The sequence below is a fragment of the Nycticebus coucang genome, chromosome 2, assembly GCF_027406575.1.
Source record: "Nycticebus coucang isolate mNycCou1 chromosome 2, mNycCou1.pri, whole genome shotgun sequence".
In the NCBI taxonomy this organism is placed as follows: Eukaryota; Metazoa; Chordata; class Mammalia; order Primates; family Lorisidae; genus Nycticebus; species Nycticebus coucang.
The window spans coordinates 22,884,796-22,910,840 of NC_069781.1; the positions used below are offsets into that span (position 1 = coordinate 22,884,796).

The 26,045-nt window shown below is 44.6% G+C and overlaps 1 protein-coding gene across 10 annotated transcripts in view; it reads left to right on the top strand.

Moving 5' to 3' along the window:
- Nucleotides 1–22,272, top strand: part of TNC (tenascin C) — a 99,110-nt gene extending 76,838 nt beyond the window's left edge. For all 10 annotated transcript variants that reach the window (XM_053564604.1, XM_053564619.1, XM_053564627.1 and 7 more), the window contains 11 exons: nucleotides 1,627–1,749; nucleotides 2,929–3,072; nucleotides 5,425–5,544; nucleotides 7,964–8,107; nucleotides 8,884–9,014; nucleotides 12,487–12,619; nucleotides 14,257–14,408; nucleotides 15,180–15,276; nucleotides 16,155–16,316; nucleotides 18,807–18,970; nucleotides 21,558–22,272. In XM_053564604.1, coding sequence (XP_053420579.1) covers nucleotides 1,627–1,749; nucleotides 2,929–3,072; nucleotides 5,425–5,544; nucleotides 7,964–8,107; nucleotides 8,884–9,014; nucleotides 12,487–12,619; nucleotides 14,257–14,408; nucleotides 15,180–15,276; nucleotides 16,155–16,316; nucleotides 18,807–18,970; nucleotides 21,558–21,668 — 1,481 coding nt within the window. In that variant the 3' untranslated portion in view covers nucleotides 21,669–22,272. The remainder of the gene's footprint in view (nucleotides 1–1,626; nucleotides 1,750–2,928; nucleotides 3,073–5,424; nucleotides 5,545–7,963; nucleotides 8,108–8,883; nucleotides 9,015–12,486; nucleotides 12,620–14,256; nucleotides 14,409–15,179; nucleotides 15,277–16,154; nucleotides 16,317–18,806; nucleotides 18,971–21,557) is intronic.
- The last annotated feature ends 3,773 nt before the right edge of the window (nucleotides 22,273–26,045 follow it).

Consider the following 26,045-nt stretch of genomic DNA (forward strand, 5'->3'; position numbering starts at 1 on the left):
TCTCTTCCCACTACCACTTTTCATGCATGTCCCCCAGGAACACATGATGGAGGAGACTCCTAATTCTTATGGTGTGCAAGACAGGGCAGATATTATTCCCATTTTTCAGATGAGAAAACTATGACCTGGGGAGGAAGACTTTGGCCATAATGTACACTTTCTAAAATGCATCGAATGTACCTCAGTAAGACTCTCAGCCAGAGCAAAACCAGAGAGGACTAGGTTGGTAAAGGGAGATGCCCAGTGCCTAAATTGATATACCTCAACTGGGGTTTCTGTGTCTGTTGGCTTCATCTAGATCTTTCGTAGGAGTCACTTTAAAATCCAAACTGGCCCATGGAGGAAAGAATCACCTGGGAAAGAATGTACAGAAAGGGTTATCATATGTACCGAATTCTTACTGTGTGCCAGATGCCGTGCTGGGGGGGTTATATTTGTTATCTCTGCTAATCCTCGGAGCACTCCTGTGGGGTTATCACTTTTCTCACTGGATAGACAGGGCAACTGAGGCTCCTAGAAGTGAAAGGACCCTCGCCTGCTCACCCAGCTTCTCAATGGTCTTTGAACAATTAAAATTGTCCGGGCTCCAGAGACCTGGTGGTTTCCTTCTACAGAAACTCAGGCAGCCACAGAGTCTGGGGTGGCTGCCAGGTCACTAAAGGATGCTATGGGAGGATAGATCTTAGATGAGGAGAAGAGACAGAAATGGGAATTGAAAAAAATACCCCTCACCAAAGTTCTGTAGGTTTCAGGACTTAATGATCAATGTGGGTTGGAGAGGGGGAAGATGAGGAAATGAGCTCCTGAGAGCCTGAAAATTGTTTCCTGGACTCTCTGGTTAAGCATGGTCAGCAAAAGAGGGCACAGATAGAAGCCAAAAAATACGCCCAAAACTCCAGAGGGATCTCGGTTCTGGAGGGGTGGGGAGCATTCAGGAAGCAGAAACTTCCCCCAGGCACGGCTTTCCCTGCACGTAGACCCAGTGTCCAGTGGGTGTTTGCTCTGGTGATGGCCTGAGGTTACTTCCCCGGGCTTTGGGCTCCTTCCAGTTGTAGGAGTGGGTTGGTCTAGGTCAGTTTTCATGTGAACATTAATTCCAGGATCCCTGGCTGGGCTTAGCCCTGCTGCCTAGGCCTGGGACCCAGAAAGGTCACATCACAAGAATGTTCGTCGGAGAAAGGAGCCTCAATTTGGTCCTCTGTAAAATGGCTGCAACCACAGCCATTCTTCCTGGAGGTTGCTACATGAGGATTAAGCCTAATAAACTGCAAAGAACTCTACAGTCATTACATTGTAAGGTTACTTAATAAAAGTGACTAAAAAGCAAAAATTTGAAAAATGCTAAAAATCAAAAATATCAAAGTGGGGTGTATTCCAATCTGTGAAACCTGTGTCCCTTGATTTGTTAGAAATCAGCTGTGGTGCTAACATTTCTGTACCTGAAATTAAAGAGCAATTGTGTCTGTCAAGTCATAACTTGAATACAGGTCACCACATTCTCCAACCCAAAGACTTTCCTCAGATGCAAACCCAAGCCACTGAGTTTTCCTAAGTTAAGAATTCAGAGAGAACCAGAACAAGATACTTAACCTTTTCTGGATTTCTCTTGTGTTTTCTTCTTGACAGCAATGGGCTCCCCAAAGGAAATCATGTTCTCGGACATTACTGAAAACGCAGCAACTGTCAACTGGGTGGCACCCACGGTGCAGGTGGAGAACTTCCGGGTTACCTTTGTGCCCATCACAGGAGGTAGGAGACTCAGGGAGGGGAGGAAGAGGAGGAGTGTGGAAGGTTTGGATGGAATCGTGAAAGAGACCGTGATAATTCCCAGCCCCCAAAACAACTACCTCCTTGTTTTGAAGACCATCAACTATTTATAAAGTGCTCTAAGATCCTTAGGAGAAACTAGCTTGTAAGGGTCACTTTAAAAAAGATCCTTTTTAACCTTGAAAAGACCCTAATCACGCTGGCCATTTTTTTTTTTTTCTCTGAGTACATGTGGGTGAAAAGCCAGTCTTGTATATAAGTGAAGGTTTACCTTCAGGTGCCAGATCTGACCATCTCAGTGTGGAATGAAGAGTTGTAACTTAGCAGATTTGTGAGCTCTAGATGAAAGCACGTAGGCTATAATAGAGACCATGGGGAGGAAATATTGTCAAAGGTGTCTAAAGACATTCTGGTAGGTACTAAGACATCTGTACCTGGAGGCATGTGAAGGGAGGATGGTTAACAACCCCTTCATGGTTATCATTGCATAGCTGTACCATCTCTGTGGGGACTTTGATCATCTGATGTACAAGCCCTTCATCAGCCCCCAAATTCTAAGATAAAAGTCCTGGACTTCTTTGTTTGTTTGTTTGTTTGCAGTTTTTGGCCGGGGCCGGGTTTGAACCTACCACCTCCAGTATATGGGGCTGGCGCCCTACTCCTTGAGCCACAGGTGCTGCCCAAAAGTCTTGGACTTTTTCATAAATAGATCAGCACAAACTTGATTATGACCCTCTTATTTAGCATCTTAAGTAGAATTTCTGGTAGTAAAGGAGTCTATATAACTACCAAGACAATAAGGTATATAGATCAGATATATATTATTCCATGGTGTTCGTGGAGAAAAATAAAAGGAAATAAAATTTTCACAACATACCAGCTCTCTACAGAGCAGAAACTTGCCCTTTTTAGTATGTTGTGACTTCATGTTTTTTCCTCTCCCGGCTTGGTTTTTGGCATCTGCACCAGTGGAAAAGGCAGTATTCACAAACTAAGGCCTCTCCCCTTACACCAGAGGGTAGCAGCAAACGAGAAATCATGACAATGGCATTGGCTGAAGATACAGTTTCATTTCCAAATCAGACATACCCGATCGTGGTGCATGCTGAGTAAGTTTCAGTGAGGCTCACCTTTCCCAATACTGTTTTTACTGTGTTCCAGGTACACCCTCAGTTGTAACTGTGGATGGAACCAAGACTCAGACCAGGCTGGTGAAGCTCCTCCCCGGGGTGGAATACTTTGTCAATGTCATTGCCATGAAGGGCTTTGAGGAAAGCGAACCTGTCTCGGGGTTGCTCACCACAGGTATGTTGGCTTTGGGTGTTAGTTTTTCGGAGATCATTTGGGCACGCTGCAATATTTCTCAGCCTTATGGCTCATGATTCACCAGCTGGGAAAATAAAAAGGTTTTATTTATTAAATCCTAGTGGAACTTGACCTGGATTTAGAGTCCAAAAGGTCTCACCTCCAGACTTGGGAGCTGGGTAACCTTAGTTGCATCCTTTAACCTCCTTGGGCCTCCGTTTCTTGAACTATTATGGAAGAAAGAGTCCAAGTCCTAGAGACATGCTGACCTCGATTGAAACCCAACTGCATGACCTGCCAGTTCATTTCTCTGGGGTCGAGTGTCCCTCTCTGTCACTGTACAGAGCACATTAGACACAGTTCTGCTTCCCTCAAAGGATGAAGGACCACATGAAACTATATCTGTAAAGCATCTGCAAATGTAAATGACTGTACACATTAGTCACAGCTCCTATTGTCTAGAACAGCAGTTCTCAACCTGTGGGTCAAGACCCCTTTGGGGGTCAAATGACCCTTTCACATGGGTCCCCTAAGACCATCCTGCATATCAGATATTTACATTATGATTCATAACAGTAGCAAAATTACAGTTATGAAGTAGCAATGAAAATAATTTTATGGTTGGGGGTCACCACAACATGAGGAACTGTATTAAAGGATCATGGCATTAGGAAGGTTGAAAACCACTGGCCTAGAACCATGGTGAGGATCGCTCCAAGGAGGTGCTGCAGGCACACAGTTGTGACAGCTGCAAAGTAGCTAGTCTCTATTTGGGTGCTACTAAACCCTTCACATTTAATCTTCACAGCTATTATCATCCCCATTTTACAGAGGACACAACTGAGGCCTGGGGAAATTAAATACCCCAGCCAAAGCCACATGCTTAATAAATGCTGGAACCAAATTTGAACATAGGTCAGTCTGCCTCCAAACCCTGTATTCTTCTGAAATAAAGGGCTATTTTCCTATTCTAACCTGATTTGCACAAGGCTTTGTAAAGAGGAAGAAATAATGAATCGCATTGAAGGAGAATGAAGTGGAAAATTTCTCTTTAGACAGCCATGTCTCTAAACAATTTAGCCTTTGATATGTGAGTAATTATCCAGTCCAATGCATTAAGGGATACAAAGAATGGGCCTCATAGGAAATTTTTAAAATATCCTCCTAGCCTAAGAGTTGACAATATGTGATGAAAGCATCCCATCTGATCCCAGAGTCTTGTCCACCCTGCCTCAGAGGCCCTTATTTCCCCAAAGAAATCGTTCATCACTGGATTCTCCAGCAACGGATCAGAAAAGCTGGATGCAATTCCTCCCAGGCCGAGTGTCCTTACCAGTTAAAGAAGATGCTGTACACGCAGAATGGACGATGTGGGCTTACTAACTTGCTCTGCCATACCCTGACTCTCAGGCCAGCTATTCTCATTTCTTGAGGCTTAGGTGTCTCATCTGAGAAATGAGCTGGGGACGGCTGCCTTCCATCTTCCTGGGGCTGTCAAGGGATTGATTGAATAGTAGGTGCAAAAGCGAGGGGAAAATCATCATATTTGCACTAGCTTCTAAGAGAGGAATGTCGGGTAATGGAGGCAGTCAGTTAAAAGGCCAGCGAGAAAGGCCCTTTCATTATCCATGCCTTTGCAGTACAAGTCATTTAAAAACATACCTAAGACTCCAAATAACTTTAATAGCCATCTTAATGACAACTGCAATTATTAAGAGCTTCCCCTAGCACACTGTACATACATTATTTAGTAAATATTCATAGTAGCCTACCTCTTGATGGCTAAAGAAAGTCAGGTTTGGAGAAGAGAAATGACTTTCTTCAGGGCACACGGGCAAGACAAGCCTTTGTAGGACCTGAGACCACTCAAGCCTGGCTTCGATTTATGTCTGAACCACTGTAACAGAGCTATCACTCAAAGCGCAGAGAAGCCTCAGGCAGTCTTAACTATGCAGTTCTCCTCTGTTTGCGTGGGTCCTTTCCCTGGGAAAGGTAACATGAGCTATAATGATAATCCTATCGTATGTTCAGCCGTTTCCAATTAACACAGCTCTTTTCCACCCTTGATATTACATGAAAATATAAATAACACTGAGATAAAGCCAGCCAGAATTATTATCCCCACTTTACAGGTAAGAAAATAGACATTCAAAGTAAGCCTGCCGTCAAAGCAAGGAGTAGTGGTGACTCAAAGCCAGGTCAGCCTGGCTCCAGGCTCAGGACTCTAAACTGACCCATGCAGGTGGCACGTGTGTCCTAACACCAAAAGGCCATAAGTCATGCGGACAGCAGAGCAGCTGGGGTCTGATGTCTGACCTATGACTTCCTGTCTCCCACCATCTTTCCTTACAGCTCTGGATGGCCCATCTGGCCTGGTGACAGCCAACATCACCGACTCGACAGCCTTGGCCAGGTGGCAGCCAGCCATTGCCACTGTGGACAGTTACATCATCTCCTACACCGGGGAAAGAGGTAGGGTCCTGTCCAAGACTCTCCGCACATGGAGGAGTTTCTGCCCCACTGTACACTCTTTCCATTCTCCCTTCCCTGTGCCACATTCAGTAAAGGATGACAAAAAAGCATGACTAGGATGGAAAAGCCAATAGTGTCCTTGTAGCTCCTAATTACAACCTCAAAGGAACTCAGTAGGACACTTAAAGAAAAAAAAAAAAGTATATCTCAGCCTCCACCTGTTTCCTGGCCCATTCCTCCTCTGCTCCTTGTCTCTCTCCCGGTCAGCGTGAGACACTCTCTCTAGGAAGCAGCTCTCATCCTTCACAAGACCAAGCCCAGAATCTAAATATCAAACAGACTGCTTCCAGGTGGGGAGACTCGGCTTCTCAGAGGCCACAGGAGAAGCCAGTTGTAGAAAATGTGATTTAAAATAAGAAATTAGTTTTCCTTATTTTTGCAGCACCTATGCTAATTTGCCCAGGTGGCAGATTAAATACTCGCTTTGGGCATCTCAGCAACTTACAACCACCAGAAAGTAATATCAGACCCAAATCCGAGAGAGATGAAAGACACAGCCCTTTTCAATGAACCTGTCCATCATTTTATGAGCTACTCTACAAAGAATTTTGTCATTTAATTTCCAAGTATGTGAAAGTTTCATGTTTTATGGTTCAGTATTGTTTTGCTTTCAATGACAGTATGAGAGGACACCGTAGCCTGTGCCTGGGACCTCAGGAATTTTTAATTCAGCCCCCGCTACCACCTAAGGACAGAGCACAGGTGGGGATGGGGGAAGAGGAATATTGTGTTTATTCTTTTTACTCTATAATTGTCAGATATTCCTTATGAGGATAATCATTTTTGAGTCAGGGAATGTCATATTTTCTCACCTAAAATAAATCAGAATATAGTTGGTGGGAATTGTGGAAATTGTGGATTCAAGGCTCACAAAGGGCCAAGTCAGGAGGAGGAAGTGGGGGACGCACAGATGAAGGGAAAGGTGTCCAACTTGTCCCAGTTTGCCTGGGACTTTCTTGAGTTTAGTGCTAAAAGCTCTATACCTAGGAAACTCCTCAGTTCCTGGCAAACCAGGATGGTGAGACGCTTATGATTAGGAAATAAACACACGCACCTGGGCACTGTAGTCTCGTTTCCAGCAGTGGATGTAACCCCATGGGCCTGAGAGGCAGCGACCAGGCTCCGTGGTGTCCATAGCTGCCCCGTCTTCATGACCCTCTCAGCCTAATGATTTGACCACATTTGGTAAATTATAAAAGGAAATGTGAGTAAGTGAAAAAGAAAGAGAGCAAACAAGGGGACAAATCAAAAGGCTTGGGGATGTCACCCACAGCTCTCATCCAGCTACGGCATTGTCTCAGCTGCAAAGTTCTCCCTGCTGATACCATGTGGCAGGAAAAAAATCCCTGACCCCCAGCTCCCTTTCCTTCTGATTTGGTGTCTGGAAAAATCCAGTCTCCATATGATAAATCCTTTACATATGAGGTATGTGCACAAGAGAGAGAAGGGGGGTATGAGTCATTTCAGAAATCAAACCCGGATGTGGAGAAAAAGAAAAGGGAACACTTTTACACTGCTGGTGGGAATGCAAATTAATACATTCCTTTTGGAAAGATGTTTGGAGAACACTTAGAGATCTAAAAATAGATCTGCCATTCAATCCTATAATTCCTCTACTAGGTATATACCCAGAAGACCAAAAATCACATTATAACAAAGATATTTGTACCAGAATACTTATTGCAGCCCAATTCATAATTGCTAAGTCATGGAAAAAGCCCAAGTGCCCATCGATCCGTGAATGGATTAATAAATTGTGGTATATGTGTACACCATGGAATATTATGTAGCCTTAAAGAAAGATGGAGACTTTACCTCTTTCATGTTTACATGGATGGACCTGGAACATATTCTTCTTAGTAAAGTATCTCAAGAATGAAAGAAAAAGTATCCAATGTACTCAGCCCTACTCTGAAACTAATTTATGGCTTTTGTATGAAAACTATAACCCAGTTATAACCTAAGAATAGGAAGGGGGAAAGGGAGGGGACGGAAGGGAAAGGATAGGCGGAGGGAGGGTGATTGGTGGGATTACACCTGCCGTGCATCTTACAAGGGTACATGTGAAACTTAGTAAATGTAGAATATAAATGTCTTAACACAATAGCTAAGAAAATGCCAGAAAGGCTATGTTAACCAATGTGATGAAAATGTGTCAAACAGTCTATAAAACCAGTGTATAGTGGTCCATGATCAGCTATGATTTAATAATTAAAAAAAAAAAAAAAAGACATCAAACCCACTTTTCCACCGGGTCACTGAAAGTTTCTGTGTTAGAAGGAGGTGTGGGTGCTGTTTGCCAAGTCCACTCGTGGCTCAGAGAGAGGTAACTGCCTTGGTCTGTGTATTTTATGTTTAGTGCCAGAAATCACACGCACCGTGTCCGGAAACACAGTGGAGTATGCTCTGACCGACCTGGAGCCTGCCACGGAGTACACACTGAGAATCCTCGCGGAGAAAGGGCCTCAGAAGAGCTCAGCCATCACTGCCAAGTTCACAACAGGTACAAAGACACCAGTAGCTGAAAGCTCTCCTTGTGCAGATGCCCACCCACCCAGCCTGTATCTTAAACGGTGACCCCCTGGCCAACTCTTCTCTCTTAAGTCAGGCCCTTGCAATGTGATGACATCAGCATCACTTCAAGTCACCAATGCCCATTCAATCCAGACCTACAGAAACACACCATTTCCTTTTGAACTGAAATGACCTTGTTCTCCCCACAGATGAGGAAAAGATTTTAAGAGGAGGGCTTTTTACATGGAAAAACAGTCACCGCTGGTCCTAAACTCAGCATTTAATGATCCATGCTCCAGGCTGGGAAATATTTTTGAAGAGAAAGATTTTTCAGTCAAGTTTTCCTAGATGTTCATTAGGTTTTTATACATTGAGGTCTTTTTTACAAAATTCAGCAAGCAGGGGAACAGAACAACAGTTCTCTCAGTCAGGAGAGATTAGCTTCATCTATCTTCTTACTTAGAAACAAGCGGGGGCTGGTAGTGGTGTTCACACTTGTATCTTTCTGCCAAAATCCAACCAGACCAATCAAGACCATGTTGGGCTCATGAGGACTCAGCTCTTAGGATGAGTACACTATGGAAAATTTGTCTTTAGTGACCACGTGGCTCAACTACCTCATTTACATACGGGGAAGGTTCAAGCTCAAGGTCATGTAGGTCAAGAGATAGGGGAAGGCTTGAATCCAGTCTTGTGGATACACAGCCATAATTTCTGTCCTCCCGTTGTGGACTCACTTGGTCTTGTTTGTATTGCCTTCTCCAGACCTGGACTCTCCACGAGACGTAACCGCTACTGAGGTTCAGTCGGAAACTGCCCTGCTCACGTGGAGACCTCCTCGGGCGCCAGTCACTGGTTACCTCCTGGTCTATGAATCCGTGGATGGTACAGTCAAGGTATCTTGAAATACATAACAACTCCCCACTGCTGGTTGAATCATTTGCATAATCTTCAAAGAAGGGAAGAATTACCCAAAACTGGTTTTCTACCCCAGGGCAACTGGAGAGCTGAAACAAGTTAGAGGGACTGAATTCCATGCCAGACCTTCTGAATCATATTCTCCTGCTCTTTCATTTTAACCAAACGCCACTTCTGATAGCCAGCCAAGATCAAGAACTACAGCTTATAAGACTCGAAGACATTTTAGGAGCTGGACTCTTGTTCCCTTAATATTTTAGTGAGCAAAGATCAAAAGCACCTTCTGCATCTTTGCCATATAAGTTATCTCCCAGATGGTATCAGCATCATTGCATTATACAAAGGGTGCCAAAAAAAAGTGTATACATTGTCAGAAAGAAAAAAGAATGTATTAAAATTGTGATAATGTATTTCAATAACAAAAGATGAATACAAGTCATGTTTGAGCACCTCTTATAATTGCAGAATGACTCAAATATGACTTGAGTATAACCATTTTAATACAGTGTTTTCCTTTCTTAAAATGTGTATATATTTTTTGGCAGCCTCTGAATATTGCAATGCATTTTACCATGTCCTTATGACGTCAATTGTTAGTACTGTTTATATTTATTGTTAACACTGCTTATATTCTCTACCTGTGAATTTTCTTCTTTCACTTCTTAATTTTAAATAACTTTAGACCTTCAGACAAGTGAAAGAGATTTTCTGAACTTTGCCTTCTAAACTTGTTATTGCATTTCTTATATCGGCTTTTATACTTCATATTCCCAAGATCTTTTGTTTATTCTCAGCACATTCAGCTTTTCCTAGCACCTTGTTTTTGTTTGGTGCGTCATCTCTTCGCCTCCAAGAATGATATTGCTGGTGGTATTTTATTCTATAACCTGCCTAGTGTTTCTTCCAAGTTTCTTTGTTTGGCTACTGTTACTAGTTTGGTTTGGCTTGGGTGTCCCTCTTTCACACTGGAGACGTCCACTCACTGTCTGTTGGGCCTGCTCTATCTTTTAGTACTTAAGCCGAGAGTGAAAAGCTGATTGGAAGTTCAAATTACATAGGCAGGGCCAGGGAGGTTCACTGCAGAGTCACTGGGCAAGTAGCCAGGGTGCCACCTCAGCCTCCTGAGAGCTATGGCCAGTGGATTACGATCCAGAGCCTCCCCTCTATGTCACCCTCTCCAGAGAGTAAACCTCAGCCTTCCAACTGGACAGTGACAGTCATCTGGACCATTGAAGGGGATAGGAAGATTAATCTGAGGGTTTAAGAACACCTAACCTTTGTTCAGTCATATCCCACCCTGCTCTTGAAAGTAAAGTTCATTTTTGCACTTTTTCTGTTCCTGAACTTGCTGGATTCTGTGACCAGCCAGCCTCTGACCAGCTCTGCCTGCTGTTGTTAATGAGCCCCCAGCTCTGCAGCTCTCTCCGTTCAGCCCCTCTGTGGTCTCCCTACCACCCACTTTCCATCTACCAAGACCTGTTACATCATATGCCTGCTGCTATCTCTTCTCCAACACCCCTCACCTTAATGGATTTGTATCTTATGTTCCTTTGCTCTCATTTTAGAGGGTATCAGAAGCCAGTAAGATAAATGGACATGTCCAGTCTGTCGTGTTTTACCAGAGTGGATGCACATTTCTGGTTACTATCCTGGCCCTGCTGAAGTAGTGTAACAATGAACTAACTCACTGTGTGAACTGAGGCAAGCCCTTTACCTTCTCTGGGTGTCAGCGTTCCCATCTATAAAATGAGTGCTTTGGGCTCCCCCATCTTCCAGGTCCTCTTCTGGTCCCACATTCTAGAATTCTATGTTTACCTGAATAATGAGTCTCATTTTGATCTAGGGTCCCCTAACTGTCTAGAAAATTACTTCTCACTGCAACCTAGAGAACCAACAGGTAACTAGATCCTCAGGTAATTCAATGAGCCCAGTTTTGTACCTGACAGTTGATCCCTTCCCCAGGGACCAGAACTGGGAGCTGCCAAAAGGCCACTGAGTATTAAATGGGCACTCACCTCAGTTTACTTTCCTGCCTGTCCAAGCCCCAGCTTTATATGTGTCACTTAAACAAATACAAAAAATCAACCTGGTGTAGGAGAAAGGGGCACTCAATAAGATTCTGGAAAACCAGGATGCAAGATTACTGTGCACCCCCCCATAGACCGGAGGTGGTGGGTTCAAACCCAGCCCTGGCCAAAAAAAGATTACTGTGCACCACCCACAAATGATGGGATGAGAGCCAGTCTCTTAGCCTCTCTGAAAATCACTTCCCCCATTGGCAAAATCAGGATGAGGTACCTCCCCAGGCCCAGGATACAGGAAAACCTCCCCAGGGCCTCCATCCACACTGACTCATTACTGCCTAAAGCCAACCAGTTGTGTTTGTAGGTTGCAGAGAGCAGCGTTGTGTTTGGTTTACTAGGAGTGTAGGTTGAATTTCAATCCCAGACACCAAGGTCATCTACTATAATAGAAAGAATTGCAAGCTAGTAAAAGTGTTTGAAAAGATTGGTTTCTGCAAACTGGAACCAATCTCCTCCCCTGGACAGCAGCACAGAGACCAGACTCAAACTACAAGTGTAGATAGAGTGGACCAAGAGAGGTCTCATATAGCTACTATCTCTGTTCTAGAAGAGACACACTGGGTCAGCTCGCGCCTTCATTACACCATGCCTACTGAGCTATTCTAATCATCATCTCCTAGATCTTCAAACTGACTGCACATCAGATCGTGTGGGGGAGCTTGCTAAATATATGACTAGCCAGGTCTACCCTCTGGCTATGTTGATTCAATCCGTCCAGGATGAGGCCCAGGCAAAGTATTGTTTTAAAGCTTCCCAGAGGGCTGTGATAAAGAGCTGTGTCTAGGAACAGCTGGCCTAATTGTCCTCAGAGTCCCTTGCCCTTGTGTAATTCATTTTGACACCAGATCAACCTTCTTAAAAAATGCCTAGGTTCACATCAATGACTTGTTCAAAATCCTTTCAGTGTTCCACATGTCTTATAATGATAAAAAAAAAAAAAAAAAAAAAAACTCAAGTTCCAAACCTCAACTTTGAAAACTTTTTGGACTCTTCACTTCTTACAATGATAGATTTCACATTTCAAAGCTTATCACTGAAGACCCTTCCTAATCTGGTAACATTTTCCACTGCTCCACCACCTGAAACTAAGTACAGTTGAGGTAGGTTACTACTTCCTTGTATAATTTTGATTTGCTCTGTCTCTTCTGGCCCCAGGACCTTTGCTTATGTTGCACTCTCTTCTCTGATATCACAACAATGCAAGTGGATCCTGTTGCACAGAGTGGGTGCTCAGTGAATTCTTAGTGAATGAATAAATGAAAGGATGAGTGAAATAATGAATGAATAAATGAATAGAATGGATTTCTACTTATACTCTGAGAATTTTTGTGACCAAAAGTTATTACATTCTTTTTTCTGCCTTTAGGAAGTCATTGTGGGTCCAGACACCACCTCCTATAGCCTGGCAGACCTGAGCCCATCCACACACTACACAGCCAAGGTCCAGGCATTAAGTGGGCCCCTGAGAAGCAAGATAGTCCAGACCATCTTCACCACAAGTAAGAGGGGCCGGGAGTGAAATCAGGCCTTGTGATCTAACCATGACTGAATCAACCCTCTCTTTCCCCTTTGACGTCTACTTTAAATTTTTAAACAAATTTCTAAAAAGAATCAATTATCTGCTACTACTTGGAATCCTGATGAAAAAGGGTGCGGCAGGGTGTAAGCATCCTAGTGGGGAGCACTGCTGTCCCATTTTTATCACTTGAAGAACATAATTTTTGTTCTACAATCCTCGGTTTCTTCATCTGTACAATGAGATTAATAACCTTCCTTCCTCATAAGGACCTTGCGGGGGTTAATGAAGTATTGTGCTTGAACTCCTAGCCCACATATGTGTGTGGTCCTTTTATTACCAGGGCTCAACGTAAGCTCAATATCCCTTCCCTTCTCCTTTTTTCATGTCAGTGTTTATGAAGTTTGTCCACATTCCAAATCACAAATGAATCTCCCATCAAGCTGGTATAGTGGGTCAGATTACCATGTCCAATTTCCTGATGGGGAAATGGAAGCTCCCAGACACTATATGACCTACTCAAGGTTACCCTGTGGGTTACAGTCAGAGTTAGGCTCAGGTATCCCAGACCCAGGGAGCCTTCCTCTGTACCTGCAACTGGGAATCTTCTACAGATGATGATCATCTAAGTTGTTCCACTGGCAAATAAGACGTAGTATCCATTTCCAAGGATGGGAGGATCCAGGCTTTGGAGAGCCCTGCTCTTTACCATTCAGTGGGGACAGTCATTCTGTGTACATCTGCTGAAGAAGGTGCTTTCTCTCTGCCAGATCTTCTGCCAGGTGCTGAGAACACAAAACCATGAGTGTGCCTTGAAGATGTTCTTATCCTAGGGCTATAAAATAATCAAGAAAACAGTTTGTTATACAACCCCAGTGGAATTTGGAGGTGTTGGATCAGGAAAAGCAGCTACCACGTCCATCAGCTCTCAGACCCATCTACTAAGCACAGCCCTAAGATTGTCGGTTTCTATCTACTTTTTAATTTTTATATCACATTATTCCACTTAGAAATTCTCCAAGCATTCTTATTTCATCTATCTAAGATTCCCAGGCTCACAGCAGTTAGAGGATTTCTCCAGTGTCACAGAGCAACTGAATGGCATGTTCAGAACTAGACCTCCTGCCTCAGAAGCCTGTGAAAAGGCAAAGATGAACACAGATTAAAGACTGAGATGTACTTGTCTGGGGAGCTTGAATATCCAAAGCTTTCGTCAGATTCTCAAAACAACCTGCGCCCTGATAGAGTGACCCAATCCTCAGTGAGACACACACCAGGTGCCAGAAACCCAGCCAGTGCCAGGGTGTTCATCAGGTGCTCCTGGCTGCTCCAGGTGTGTGCAGGTCAACCTGACACTTACCCCACATGGCGGATCTGCTTTCCTCCCATGGGTATCATTGACGCCACCATCAGTATAAGGAGCTGAGATGGGCACTAAGCCTCAGAGCACCCCCATGGAGCAGTCTACCCTTGTCTTTCACATGACAGGCTAAGAACTCAGAGAGAGAGGTGAAGCTGTTCACCCCCAGGAATCCAGCCAATGAATAGTTAAGCTGCAATTTCCAAGCTCCTACCCCATCCTCCTGCCCTAAAGCATCACGATTTCTCCTTATTCCACAGTTGGACTCCTATACCCATTCCCCAGGGACTGCTCCCAAGCTATGCTGAATGGAGACACGACCTCTGGCCTCTACACCATTTATCTGAATGGCGATAAGGCCCAGGCACTAGAAGTCTACTGTGACATGACCTCTGATGGGGGCGGATGGATTGTGAGTATTAACAGGAAACCCAGAGCTCTCAGGTCGGAGGGTGAGGGCCCCCGGAAGTGGGGGCTGGAGGGACAGGGAGAGAGGCAAGGCAATACCCCTGTACTCTGACACCTGACACCCATGTGCATGAGGCTTTGCAAGATTGTGCCTGTCACAAGGAGGCACTCAGGAATTCTCTCTTAAATAAAAGAATGGGAAAGAATCCAGGGATTGAGAGAGAGAGGAAAAAAAATTTCTTGTAATTTATCTCATCTGATCCTCATCAGACAGCTCTCTGATGTATCCATGACAGTGACCACTGACTCCGTCATTTATGTTAATTAACACTAAGCATTTGTTATCTACCAGGCACTGCGCTAAGAGTTTTACATGAATTATTCCAATTTAATTCCCATAAAATGAAACTGGGTAGGGTTTTTTTAATTAATAAAATTTATTTTTTAAAATAGTTTTAGGTTCACAGAAAAATAAAGAAGACAGTGTAGAGACACCCCCAACACACCCACACGACCTCCCCCTATTGATAGCCCGTACCAAAGGGTGCATTTGTTACAATCAATGTACCTACATTGACCTGCCATTGTCACCTAAAGCTGGGTAGTATTTTTAATCTTTGTTTTTTAGGGAGGGGAGGTGATCTGCCCAGAGTCACATGGAAAATTAGTGACAGAGCTGAGGACTGGTGCTCCTTCCACCGGTTGACGTTTCTTTCTCTAGAATAGATGCCTCCCTTTCCTGCAATAACTTCAGTGCACGCTAATATGTTCACAGGTGTTCCTGAGACGCAAAAACGGCCGTGAGGACTTCTATCGAAACTGGAAAGCCTACACAGCTGGGTTTGGGGACCGCAGAGAGGAATTCTGGCTTGGTAATTCAGCTCTGCGTGTCTGTGTCCAAACTGCTTCTTTCTGCCCTCCTTGTCATTTGTCCTAACCCACAGGGCCACATGGGAGAGAAATAGATTAAGAGAAGACTGTCGCTCCGGTGGTGGGCACGGAATATTAAATTCTTAATGGAAAAGACTACATAAATGCTCTGAATCATTAAAAATAAAAATTTGATCAAAGGAGAGCCAACAGTCAGCCCTTAAGAATTAATCTTAAGTCATTTGCTGAACTATTCACAGACTCATCCTCATTGATAACATTGGCTGCTTCTCTCTCGGGCTCCAAGCTGTGCTCTGGGTGCAGAGATGGGTCCCTTAGCCATAATCTTTAACCCTCATAGCACCCCTGGGAAGTACTAAATTCCTACCTTGCACATGAGGAAACAGAAACTCAGAGAGAGACAGGGGCGTGCCTGTAGGAATCTGGCCATTAAGCAGTGGAGCTACAATTTGAAATCTCCCAAGTTGAATCCAAGATGAATGAATTATCTATCCATTCAGCCATGCAATGCACGCTTTCCAAGTCTCCACCTGCACGGAGCTTTGTTCTATGCACCATGGCCTGGGCCAGGCCCCGAAACGTCCGTTCCACCATCCATGCCCCTTCAATTGTGAAGAGCTTTTGAGTTTAAAATATACTTTCACTACCTCATCTCCGCAAGGTTGGCAGGACAAATTGGGCCTGATTTTACCTGAGGCTCAGAAACATCACACATTTGGCCTGGTATTGTACCAGCAAGGAGCAGGGCAGGCTTTGAGCCCATGAACCTCTTTCCAGGACACTCAGCTGCTGCTTTTGAAATAGAAATGTTGGTCCCAGTCACCCGTGCTTCTTAGCAACCCTTGTCTGTCATCCCCAGGGCTGGACAACCTGAGCAAAATCACAGCCCAGGGGCAGTATGAGCTCCGGGTGGACCTGCGGGACCAAGGGGAGACAGCCTTCGCCGTCTACGAAAGATTCAGCGTGGGAGATGCCAAGACTCGATACAAGTTGAAGGTGGAGGGGTACAGTGGGACAGCAGGTACAGAGCTGTGCGCTTAGAGCCACACAACCGGAGAACTTCTTGGTGTTTTTAGCTAATTCCTCTGCTTTTCCTGACTTCCTGCTTACTCCCTCCCTCCTTTCTTCCTTCCTTCCTTCCTTTCTTTTTTCCTTCCTTCTTTCCTTTCTTAATCCATATATTCATTGGATCAACCCACATTTGAATTTGTACTAGGTACTAATTCAGAAGAAATGCGATTACAAAGGATTGGGTAGATTATTTTGGTCCCTGAAACAAAAAGTTGGTTGGGAACTAACTAGGGCAACCAGGCTTGCATTGTAACTCCCCTCATTCAAAAACTGTGTATTTCTTATCCAGTTTTACATACCAATTGTAGACTGATTAAAAAAAAAAAAATACCTAGTCTCCAACGCATCTAACCAAGTGCTTCTCAATTTGTTACGGGTGTATGACCCACTGGAGCCTGTGACTGTCCAGATGCTAACACAGGATGGCTAGGGTGGGCTGAGATTCTCCCTTTCGTATTTGAGTTCCCTACTGATGCCAGTATTATTTGGTGTTGCTGGTCTGTGGATTGCACTTTGATTAGGGAAGAATCTACCCCACACCGAGATACTTAAACCTCTTCTAGGACATCCCTGCCATGTGGCCGTCCAGCCTCAGTCTGCATAACCCCATGACCAAAAGCTCACTACCTCTCTCGTGACCCTTCCATTCATTCCTTGTCTAGTTCATAACCCTAGTTCAGGTTTTGAAGATTTCTTGGACTTGAAATGGCCTTTGGGTAGTTTTATGGCTCCACATTAGAGGAGAAATAAATAAGGAAATGACATGGATTAAGGCCTGCTAGGTACCTTTCACTTTTGTAAGTATTACCTGCATCGCCCCATTTAATCCCCATAAAAACTATTTCAGGAAGATGATGTTATTATACAAATGAGGAAACAAGCTCAGAAAAACTCCGAAATTTCCCCAAGGTGAAACAGCTTGTAGAAGTCTGGCTTCTGAAGATGGTCTTGGTCCTGAGAGTGCAGGACCCCTCACAGCAAGCCATGTCACTTTGAGTAGCTTTCTATTATGTTTGTGAAAACAGACAAATGTCATGGCACATTTCCAACTCCTCTGATCCCTGGAAGAAAACACACATAAGGTGAAAGTCTCCAGATAAAAGGTTGCCAAAAGCCAGCCAGGCCCAATCTAAGGACACACAAAGCTCTTTTAAGATGGCAATTTAGTGGTAATGAAGAGAGACAGCCAGGGGCGGAAATTGTTTTAGTTCTCGCATCCCTGGAAGAATTCCGACATTTTATTACCTGGCAGTAAATATTTCTTTGGTTGAGATGGCTTCAGGCAAGAAGGACATTGTTACATGGCAAGCAAATCCACCACGCAGCAGGAATGTGGCCTTTCTCCATCTCTTTGTGTTTCCGATAGGAGAATGAGCTGTAATATTTCCCTTTACTAAGATAACCTTTGTAAGGTTGCATTTTTCTGTGTACTTTGATTGAAGCCAGGACATCCGCAGGACAGCCAATATCTACCTGCCACCCTCAGATTCTGGGTAGCATCTGAGTCCCTTTGACAACTTGCTCCAAAATATCAGGATAGAATGCTTTAGAGTCTTGAAATGTTTGCATCCAATTATTGGCTAGGGTTGAGAGTGAGGAAACACAAAGAGAAATGGAACTGAGATGCTTCTAGAATTCTAAATTAGAAACCGGAGTCCCAAATAGTGTATATATTTTTTTCCTTTCATTTAGTCGTATACACATAGATCATGAATACCTTTGTGGGGTACAATGTGTTGATGATTTTTTTATACAATTTGGAGTGCTTACATCAAACTAATTAATATAGCTTTCACCTCATTTACTTAATTATTGTGTTAAGACCAAATAGTGTATAAATGAGCTTGTTGTCTAAGAATCGAGGAACACTGGTCTGATAAATACTTTAAAAAAATAACTGTATGATACACAGACTGTTTAGGGACATCTAATATATGGTTTAATATGAGTAAGGTTTAATAAGTACTTGTCTGTGAGGAGAAGACACAACATTATTAAGTGCAGATTTCCTACCTTATTCTCCAAGCTCTTTTATTTAAAGGGCACGCAGAAAATCATAAAATAACAGCAAAAATTGTAATAACCATTTGTCCCAATAGTACTGTGAGGTAGATGTAACAAGTGTACTGATTCCATTTCATAGATGAGAAAACTGAGGTTCAGCAAGTGGTTTAACTTATGCAAGGTCACAGCTGGACAGTGAGAGATAGGACTGGACACTGGATCATCCCAAGCCTCTGAAGCCCTCTTTCTACTACATGAGTCCTGGGGGCAACACTTGTGTCTTATCTAGTCCCACATTTGGTCCTGACTCTGGGTCCAATGTTTAAGGCCAGCCCACCCTGGGACCATTCAGTTGTCACCTCTGGTTCTGTCCTTCACAGCCCAGAAGGAAATTCCAGCTGGGATTTCTCAGGTCCTTATTTTTTCTCTCTCCCAGGTGACTCCATGGCCTACCACAATGGCAGGTCCTTCTCCACATTTGACAAGGACACAGACTCAGCCATCACCAACTGTGCCCTGTCCTACAAGGGGGCTTTCTGGTATAAGAACTGTCACCGTGTCAACCTGATGGGGAGATATGGGGATAACAGCCACAGTCAGGTGAGTGGACTGGGAGGGTACGGAGCAGGCCAGGCCTGGGAAGCAGGATGGGGCTGATGGGAGGACAGTTCAACCCCTATCCTGGCAGATGCAAGGAGGCAAAAACCTCAGGTATGAGAGCACGTGTCTTGTCACTTGTCAGTGCAGTGAGAAACCTCAATAACAATGTAGGTCTGGCAGAATGGAAACAGCACTTGTGAACCCTGGAAGATTCCCAAGGAGCACCCCCTGGGCAAATGAAGTCCAAACTTAGCTAACCCCTAAAGTAAAGCATATAAACATGGCAGGCTTTTAGATAAAGCAGGGATGATGCAGACCTCAGCAGGGCCCTGGCCTCGGGCACCTGCAGAACCCCTCAAACACCTTACAGCCCATGGACTCTAAATGCCTTCACTTTATGAAGAGGCTAAGGCCCAGAGAAAGCTGACTTTCCCTAGGTCACAGAACGAATTTGGAAGCAGAGCTGAATTCCCCCACCTTTCCTCTGCCCCACATTTTTCCTGTGCACACACAGCTCTCACACAACTTGTGCAGTCACAGAAATCAATGCTTGAGAGCCCTTTAGAAATAGGATAATGAAATAAATTCAGCTAACTTTGAGCCCAGCCTGCACTGGCATATGCCTACAGAGTGACCAAGTCAGATGGGACCAGCCACTTAAATCTTGCCCCGCTGTCCTGGTCCCTTCTCAAAGTTCATCCCCACCCCAGGGAGCAGGAATGGGTATCCTCACGAGGCCACACCATACTGACCCCAAGACTTCACAGATTCTCTCCAGGTCTTCTTATTGGGGTCCCAAGGCCTTTATAAAACTGCAGTGGCCAAAATTATGCCTTAGGACCCCAGGGATTCTGATTCGATGACTTCAGGTGGGAGGCAGCATCTCATCTTTTTGCACAGTTGTACGTTTTTCTGTTGGCATTTTTTGTGGGGGTTTGGCAGGTTCCACAGGTGATTCCTGACATTTAGAAAACACTGGGACTTGCTATTCCCCATTGTCAGTGAATTTGATACACGTGTGTGTGCCCGGGTTAACTGCTAGAAAATGACACGGGTGACCTGAAATGTGGCTCATACCTTGACATAATTTCCGACAGCTTTTCATGCCTGTGTTACAGAGAAGCAGGCGTTAAAGGACACCTCTTGACCCCACCCCTTATGTTCCCTCAGTGATATCTCCTCTCTAAGCATTCCTTATTCAGCCACCTTTATTGATCTGTCCTTTAACTCTAGTTCATACAAAGTCCTTATAGGGGAAAAAAAAAAAAAATAAAGCTACCTGTCAAAGAAACCTCTTTTTCCCTCCTTCCAGTCGATGCTGGAAGAATTAGATGATAGAGGAGGCCACAAAGGAGTCGCTGGAGCTCAGGCCCAGATCCGGCTCTGCTCAAGCCACAGTGAGGCCTCTGTGAAGTCGTCTTTCCTCTCTGACTGCAGTCTCCACTGCAGCACAAGGAGGTCTTGGCTTCCTACCCTGTAGCAGGCAGCATGTGGCCGGGCTGTTGGCTATAGGACCTCACTGTAACTGAGTGATTACAAGCAGGCACCTACCCATTAAACCCCTCCTTCCTGTCGGACTCAGACACCACCGCGTGTCAGTGAGTGCCAACAAATTAGAGACAAACAAAGCATCTCTATTGCCCCCCTCATTTCACTAGCTCTTAGCTTGCCCATGGCATGTTCCTTTACCACCCCATGCAGCTTAACGAAGAGAGGCGTCAGTTCCGGAGGGGTGGCCACTCAGGAGGATGCTCTGTAGCCACAGAGGGCAGGGGGCCATGCGGGACGTGACTGTTGGCTAAAGAGTTAAATATGGATCCTGGAAACCCAGACACAAATGTGGTCTTGTAGAAATCTTTGGCCAAAATTTGAAGGAGATTTCTCCCTACTTGAAATTAAGAAGTGATATTAACCAAGAACCTTCGATGTGCCCAGCATTGTGATAGCTCCCATATGAACTCAAGTAATCTTCACACCATCTTTCACATTTGGTATTATCAGACCTTAAGAAAGAAAATTTTAAAAACATAGACAAACAGACCCAGAGAGATTTGATACCTTGTTTAACACCATTTATCTCTTAAGTACAAGCATTAGTATTTAACTTTGTATGACTTGTGTTTCACTTATGTTCTTTCTGCTAGTCCATACCAAAATTCTCTTAAAATATTCCATAGAAATCCTGTGAGTTGTAGATTCACACACACACGTGCGCACACACACACACACACACACATACCCTGCATAAGCTACTCAATTCTGCACCTCCCATCATGACCTAAATTCCTGAGAACCTATTCCCATGTGTGGCAAGTTTCATCAGCCACCATCTTGTTTCAAGATGGCAGCCCAAAGTCCCTGCAAACTCAGGTGACTCCTGACCAAGATGAAAAATTGGATCAGATTCAGCCACCCCCTTCGAACATTTTCACCACACAGACAAACAGAGAGATAGGCAGGAGACAATTGTGATATACCAAATGGCCAAGTCTAACCAGAACTCATTTTGTCTGAACAACTAAATAGCAATGATTGGTGGAATACCTTGCTAACGGAAACCAACATGGAGGCCTTCTTTTTCATACAGGGTGTTAACTGGTTCCACTGGAAGGGCCACGAACACTCAATCCAGTTTGCTGAGATGAAACTGAGACCAAGCCACTTCAGAAATCTCGAAGGCAGGCGCAAACGGGCATGAATTGCAGGGACCATTGGGTGAGAGAATAACAGGGCCCAGAGAAAGGAACGGATTTTACCAAAGCATCAATATAACCAGCCCAATCATCAGTCCACACCTGGGCATGTGGCAGGAGTCAACGCTGAGCGTGGCAACAGCACAGCCTCGCCTACTCTGCGATTACTTTTTTCGCACCAAAGACATCAATCTCCAACAGGTTTCTGTTTTGTTATTTGATTCAACAAAAATCTTCTAGTGACAACATCACAATGGTTTTTACTTCTCGGATGGCTCTGGGAATGGGAGAGGGGTAGTCTGTACAGTGGTAGTTTGTTTTAGAACCAGCTGTATTTTACACAAAGCTGTATAATTAATTGTCGTTATTTTTGTTAGCAAAGTTTAAATGTGTGTCATTGGAAGAAGTGCCCCCCCCTTTTTTTTTACATTTTATACAACAGAAACCAGAAAAGCAATACTGTTTCGATTTTTAAAATATGATTAATATTATTAATATAATAATAATGATGATGAAAACTAAGGATTTTTAAAGAGCTCTTCCTTTCCAAAACACATTTGGACAGTATCTGATTGTATTTGTTTTTTTAATAAAACACAAGTACTTTTGGATTTCGCTGTTATTTTGCCTTTCATTATAGAGTCTTAATTTCACCAGAGCCAATAATTTGAACAAAGGGAGGAATATGGGATAGGAAAAATAAGGAAGGAAGGATGGTGGCCCAGTAGGAGGGAAAGAAGAAAGACCAAAACCTAGGAGATAAGTTTTTCAAACAAAGTTGCACATGATTAGAAAAAGTTTACAACTGAAGATTCAGCTTCTTGCTCAGAATTTCCAAGTCTAAGGATTTATGGTTTAAACTATGGTCTCTAATCTCACAGACCAGGGACTGCTGCAGGGTCCTGGAACCCAGCCCCACATCAGGAGGTGGCCGGGGCAAGCAGGAAAAGTTTCTTCTGTATTTATAGCCACTCCCCATGGCTCACATCACTGCCGGAGCTCTGCCTCCTGGCAGATAAGTGGTGGCATTAGATTCTCATAGGCGCACAAACCCTACTGTAAACTGCAGTTGGGAGGGACCTAGTTAGGGTGCTCTTAAGAGAATCTAATGCCTGATGATGAGGTAGGGCCATATGCACTTGACTCACCCCAAAACCACTCCTCCACCCCCATCTATGAAAAAATTGTCTTCCATGAAACCCATCCTTGGTGACAAAAAGGTTAAAAGATGCTTTTATACCCATTTTCCAGAGTAACCTTCGAGAAATTCTATGATGTAGATGTGATGAGAGCCAAAGTTTAAGATGCCCAGAGGCAGACTGCCTGAGTTCAAATCTTGCCTCCACCATTCATTCCCAAGTTCCCTAATTTCTCTGTGCCCCAGTTTCCTCATCTGTTAAGTAGGGATAACTCACACTTTTTGTTTCATAGCATTTTGTGAAGAATAAATTGGATTGTAGGAGCCTGAGGGAGGGTCCAGTTGAAGGTCTGGACATAAAGCCTTAGCGTGGTGCCTGGCATAGATTAATGCTAGTAATTGTTGGTTATGTCTGCTGTCACTTTATATGAGATGGACTAGGGTCCATACACATGCAATGACTTGGTTGGGGCTGTTACCTAATAAATAATAGAACTTAAACATAGGCCTTTACACAGGCCGGTGTTCCTGCTCTCTCTCAGGCCCCTAATGAAAATCTCTCCTTCCCTGGGGGATGTGTGGTGGTGAGAAATGCAAGTTACAGAAGAGGGGTGCAGGAGACCTTAAACTTTACCTTCCTCAGGCTCCTACAGTCCTGAACTCTTAGAACTAGAAAGCCTGTCCATTATGATATCTCCTCTCCTACACAAGGAAGAGAGCCCAGTGCTCCCCCAGCCTCCTCCTGAACCCATCTAGGGATGGGGAACTTGGTGTCCCGCACAGCAGGATTCAGTACCCAGCAAAGACAGTGAAGCAGAGCCACACAGTGCACAGCGCTGCTCTTTTAAAACAAGGGTGTTTAGGGGGAGAGTTTATTCTTTTAGGGGGAGTTCAGCAAACTAGCCTTTTTTAAAAAAACAAACATTTAGACGGATAGCCCTCATTCCAATGGAATGTAATGGCTCAGAAGTGAAGATCAGAGGAATTTATGGCTCCAGATATATCCTTTGTTGCAGAGTTTATCCTGCTTCACTCAATGCTGTCATGTTATGTACACAGTTGGCTGTTCCAGATCATAAGACCTGTTGCATGCAATTCAGCCATAGCAACACTCTCCTGGCTGCATAAACCCAAACAAACAGGCTCCCTGTAACCACCAAGCCTTAAGTAGGAGGCTTAACTCTCCACTGGCTGCAGACCTAAATCTTACCCCTCTCCAGGACTATAGATAGATACACCTAAGCTGTTAAGGGATTCCCCAGAAGCCACACAAGAATCAAATTCTGCTTGGTGAAGGCTGCCCCTTAAACAGGAGTCCTTAATCATGGCCTTGGGAACGTTGTGGATATCCCCAGTGGGGACAGGGCAGGCAGCAGGACCTGAGGCTGGGGTATTTGGAGACTTTGCAGGGGCAAACGCAAGTTCACCACTTCTCAAACCCATTCTCCAGTCTCTGGCTCTGTGTCTTGGCTCCATCCACCTTTTCCATCTTGAAAACCTTTTAACATTCAAGTCCAGGTACAAGGGCTGGGCCCCATCCCCAGCCCCACTTTCACCCCCACCCCTGGTGGGGTCTCTATTGTCTCTGTTTTAATAGCATGTCTCTATTGAGACTTGATTTCCAGGGTGTCCAGTCTTTCCTTGGATCCTTCCTCCATCTGAGCCCTTCCTTCTCCCTGTTCTGTGTCCTTCAAGCCCACCTTGTGTGAACTGTGTCAATGTCCACTGTGGCTTCCAGGTGGCCAGGGCACTTGTGTCCTAGCCCCACCCCTACACATCACTGTGGGCTGCCAGTTCCCTCACCAGAGTCACCACTGCTATCAGTCGAAGGTCTCCAGCACAACTCGGCCTTCTTTGAGTTTCAGATGATGCCACCCCTTCCAGCCTAGGGTGCTCACTGCAGCCGAGCTGCTGCTGGACCCGGGGACACAGCTGGCCTTTAGGGTCCTTGTCCTCCCGGCCTGCACTTTTGGAAGTGGCACTCTATTTCAGCTGTGCTCAGGGAGCCTGACAGGCCCACGTACTCTAGGGAATACCCGGTCCTTAGTGCTTACTTGCCCAGTACCCTCGCTGCCTCCTGCCCTCTCCTTAGAGCAGCCACCGGTCATTTCATGGCTTCCTGGTACCCAAACTCCTTTCTAGTTCAGACATTTAGGCATTGGGTGAGGTCCCTGCCTCCCATCATGGAACCCACAGAAGGAAATACTCTTTTCTCCTCCCCCTGGTGGCCAGGGAATGGGCACACAACTTGGGCTTTGCCTATTGGATACCCACAGAGGGACCTTTACCATTGGGCAAGGAATGCGAGACAAGGAGCCTGTGGAATTGACTTCTCCATGGTGTCTAGAAACGGGTCCATCTGCAAGAGGGATCCTTGGTCACATCCACGCAAGGTCCAGCAGTGTCTTTCTTGATTGGTGTTGGTTGTTTCCAGCAGTGACAAAGACGTACTGGCTGATGAATCAGTCCTGCTACTTGGCCTCTGGTTCCTGAGAATTTTCTGTGCTGTCTTCTTCAACGTCCCTTTAATTTTTCAAGCTTCCTGATATCCTTCCAGAAAATTCCTTTTCTGTTTAGGTAGTCCCCAATGATTCCTGATGCTTGCCCCCAAATATCTTGACTGATAAGCTTCTCCCCCAGGCCACCAGTCCCTCAGTTTCTCTGACTCTTCTGTAGACCCAGCACTGTGCTTGGACTGTTCAATCGTCAAAGTCATTTGAGCATCATAGTCACCTGAAAGACAGATAAGACCATGACATTCTACACAGGAAACTAAGCCTCGGAGGGGTCAGGTGGCTTTCCCACACTCATACAGCTGGTGTAGGATCAGGATTTAATGCCACGTTGCCTGATTCCCAAATCCAACTTCTTTGCAGCTAGGATATCTCATTTGTTCCCACAAACCACACTAAATGGAGACCAGAGCTTTGTTCATTTAACAAACACTTGTTGAGCACCTCACAAGGGGAAGGGATTTGTCAGGGAGAAATAAAGAGACCGAGAGAGAAGATCCAGCCATCGTGGAGCTTAAATTCTAACAAGGTACAATGGATGATGAACATAACAAATGAGCATATTAAACAGCAGAGTGAAAGGTAACAAACGCCATGGGGAAAAGGACAAAGGAGGTGACCCGACAGGGCAGGCCTTATGAGAAAGACTTGAAGCAAGAACAGAAGACACAGTTGATGCATGTTTGTTTCTTTGAATTCGTGCTCATTTCCCTCAGTTTAGAGATGGGAAA